The 3,266-nt window shown below is 41.9% G+C and overlaps 1 protein-coding gene across 1 annotated transcript in view; it reads left to right on the top strand.

The window, feature by feature from the left end:
• Positions 1-818, top strand: part of LOC109378217 (olfactory receptor 2V2-like) — a 6,953-nt gene extending 6,135 nt beyond the window's left edge. The window contains exon 3 of the mRNA XM_019634678.1: positions 1-818. Coding sequence (XP_019490223.1) covers positions 1-818 — 818 coding nt within the window.
• The last annotated feature ends 2,448 nt before the right edge of the window (positions 819-3,266 follow it).

Raw genomic sequence — 3,266 nt, 5'->3', positions numbered from 1 at the left:
TCCTCCTCATCTTACTCATCTGCGTAGATCCCCGACTTCATACACCCATGTACTTCTTCCTCAGTCAGCTCTCCCTCATGGACCTCATGTTGGTCTGTACCAATGTGCCAAAGATGGCAGTTAACTTTCTGTCTGGCAGGAAGTCCATCACCTTTGTGGGTTGTGGCATACAGATTGGCTTGTTTGTGTCTCTTGTGGGATCTGAGGGGCTGTTACTGGGACTCATGGCTTATGACCGCTATGTGGCCATTAGCCACCCACTTCACTATCCCATCCTCATGAGTAAGAGAGTCTGTCTCCAGATTGCTGGTGGTTCCTGGGCCTTTGGGATAATAGATGGTTTGATCCAGATGGTGATAGTAATGTCCTTACCCTACTGTGGCTTGAAGGAAGTGAACCACTTCTTTTGTGAGATGCTGTCCTTGTTGAGGCTGGCCTGTGCAGACACATCCCTTTTTGAGAACATGATATTTGCTTGCTGTGTCTTCATGCTGTTCTTTCCCTTCTCCATCATTGTGGCATCCTATTCTCGCATCCTGAAGGCTGTGCTCCATATGCGCTCTGCTCAGGCCAGTAAAAAGGCTCTGGCCACCTGTTGCTCCCACCTGACAGCTGTCTCCCTCTTCTATGGGGCAGCCATGTTCATCTACCTGAGGCCTAGTCGCTACCGGGCCCCAAGCCATGACAAGGTGGCCTCTATCTTCTACACAGTCCTCACCCCTATGCTCAACCCTCTCATTTATAGCTTGAGAAACCGGGAGGTGATGGGAGCCCTGAGGAAAGGGCTGGACCATTGCAGGATTGGCAGCCAGTACTGAAGGTCCAAAGTATCCTGTGCCTGGTGCCACCACCTCTGGGTTGCATAACGTTGGTATGGTAAGTAAGTCACTCACCGTTCATTAGTGTCTGTTTACTTATAAATAAATGGGAATAATGACATCTGCCCTTCCTCACAAGAATTTTGTATGGATTACTACAAATAACTAAAAAACCCCATGAAGAAGCAATGCATTGCTATTGTTGTCATTAATCATCATGTATAAAGTACTGGAAGTAAATTCACTCTATTTCTTAATTCTTCTTGGTTATAACTGTCTTGTATTGTGTGCTTATTAAATGCTGTGCCTTTACATACCTCTATATTATTTAATTGATGATTCAGTACAATAAACATGGATATCTTAAATTAAAATGTTGTAAATGGAAGATATTTTCTCTATCATTCTTCATTGGTAAGTTTTATCTTGCTCCCATGTTCTACTGGATGCTCTTAGCAAGGATATATTTTTATTTCTTAAATGAAGCCATTACTATTTAGACGTTATTTTTGCAGGTGTAATTTCTTGTTTATTTCCATATTACCAGAACCTGGCCATGTGCCTTTTAAACAGGAATTACTCAGTAAAACCTTATTAAATGAATGCAAGAAGAAAACATCAAATGAGATAAAATATAGAAAACATTTTTGAAATGACTGTATTTACATGCCAAATTTGTTGTATAATTTACTGATTCATTTTAGTACTTCAAGTTCTACATGGTAAACTTATATTTGTTTGGAGGATGAAGATTAGAACAGAAATAAAGATGGATTTTGAGACCTTATTTTTAAAAAATCAGTCAGGATCCATTGAGAAATAAAACCTCATCAGATATTTTAACAGAGAAAATATAATACAAACAGTTGCTAACCATATATTTGAAAACTGAAATAGCACAACAAAAACACTAAGAAGTGCAGAGAAAAAAACAACAGAAAGAAGCTACTATTCCTAGACCTGGGAATGTAAAGGGAGAGGTTAGAGTTCTTAAAACCTGAAGTCTTGGTGCCCAAACATCTGAGAAGAAGGCACAGATCAGCTGGTAGTCATACCTCAGAGAGGACCTTATTTAGGGTCTCCCGGACCTCTGAGAACCTTGTCCTGTTCTGACTTGTGGAGGTTCCTCATAGCCCAGAGGACGAAGAGGAGCTTGCAGAGCTGAGTTCCAGACCTCTGACAAGTGGGTGCTATGTAGTTGGTTCTGGTACCCCAGGAGTTCATAGGACATTATCTGTCCCCAGTTTGTTGTTGGTCAGCTAGTGCTTGTCCTCTGAAGGACAGGATGAGACTGGTTATGCAAGTGTGAGAATAAAATCTGTAAAGTGAAACTAACTGCCAGAATGAAGAAACATTGCTGGAATGATTTGGACAAGAAAAACAGAAAATCATGAAAGTTTGTTTTTTGTCCCCTCTTTCTTCAGTCTTACAGTCTCCTTCTAGTGCCCCTATTTGCAGATTCTAATGTGAACTTTGATGACAAAGCAGCCCCAGCATCACAAATTGAAGTGCAGAGTGTGGATTTGAAGCTAAAGCAATAGCTGAACAACTGGCATGGCTTACCCTTTTGGCTGATCAGCATTCAGATCATTTTATCCACATTTGAACTTCCGTAAAGAGCAACTAGTTGGGTCATGATGGAGGAGGAGGTAAATATTGCACTTGCCTCCTCTCATGACCACATCAAAATTATAACTAAAGTATAGAACAACCATCATTGAGAATTACCTGAACTCTAGCTGAACAGAAGTCCTATAACTCAGGATACACAAAAGAAACCATGTTGAGACTTGAAGGAGGGACAGAGACACAGAAAAGGCTGGCCCACATCCATGTGGGTAAAAATTGGGAGTGATATCTCAGCTGCAGAGGTCACCCCTAAGGAGTAGGGTTCCCAACCCCACACTAATATCCCCATCCCAGGGTTCCAGTGCCAGGAAGAGCAGTCCCCATAACTTCTGGATGTGAAAACCAGTGGAAATTGTAGCTGAGTGAGACTGAGGGCAGCTGGAGTCCCAAGCATTTTGCTTTTCTTTTCTCTTTTTTATTGTTAGTTTCAGGTGTACAGAACAATGCAATAGTTATCCTTTTCACCCTCCCAAAGTAACAAACCCCTCCCCCCTCTATTGCCCTCCCACCCCCGATATCAAACTTGTCTATTACAATTTCATTGACTCCATTCCTACTCTCTACTCCATGACCCGTGACTATATGTATATATCATTATAGTTGACATACACTATTATTCAACATCAGCTTCAGAAATACAGTGCGGTGGCCAGGCCTCCACACTGATCATGAAGTGGTCTCCCCCACCAGACATGAGTCCATCTGGGCCCCCAAGAAATACCTACAACATTATTGATTATATTCCCCAGACTGTCTTTTCTATCCCTGAGGCCATATTGTAGTTACCAATTTGTATTGTCTCATCCCTTCCCCTTCTCC

The sequence above is a fragment of the Hipposideros armiger genome, unplaced genomic scaffold (genome assembly GCF_001890085.2).
Source record: "Hipposideros armiger isolate ML-2016 unplaced genomic scaffold, ASM189008v1 scaffold_1807, whole genome shotgun sequence".
NCBI lineage: Eukaryota > Metazoa > Chordata > Mammalia > Chiroptera > Hipposideridae > Hipposideros > Hipposideros armiger.
The sequence above is the reverse complement of the archived record's forward strand: the minus strand, read 5'-3'. Positions and strand labels throughout refer to the sequence as shown.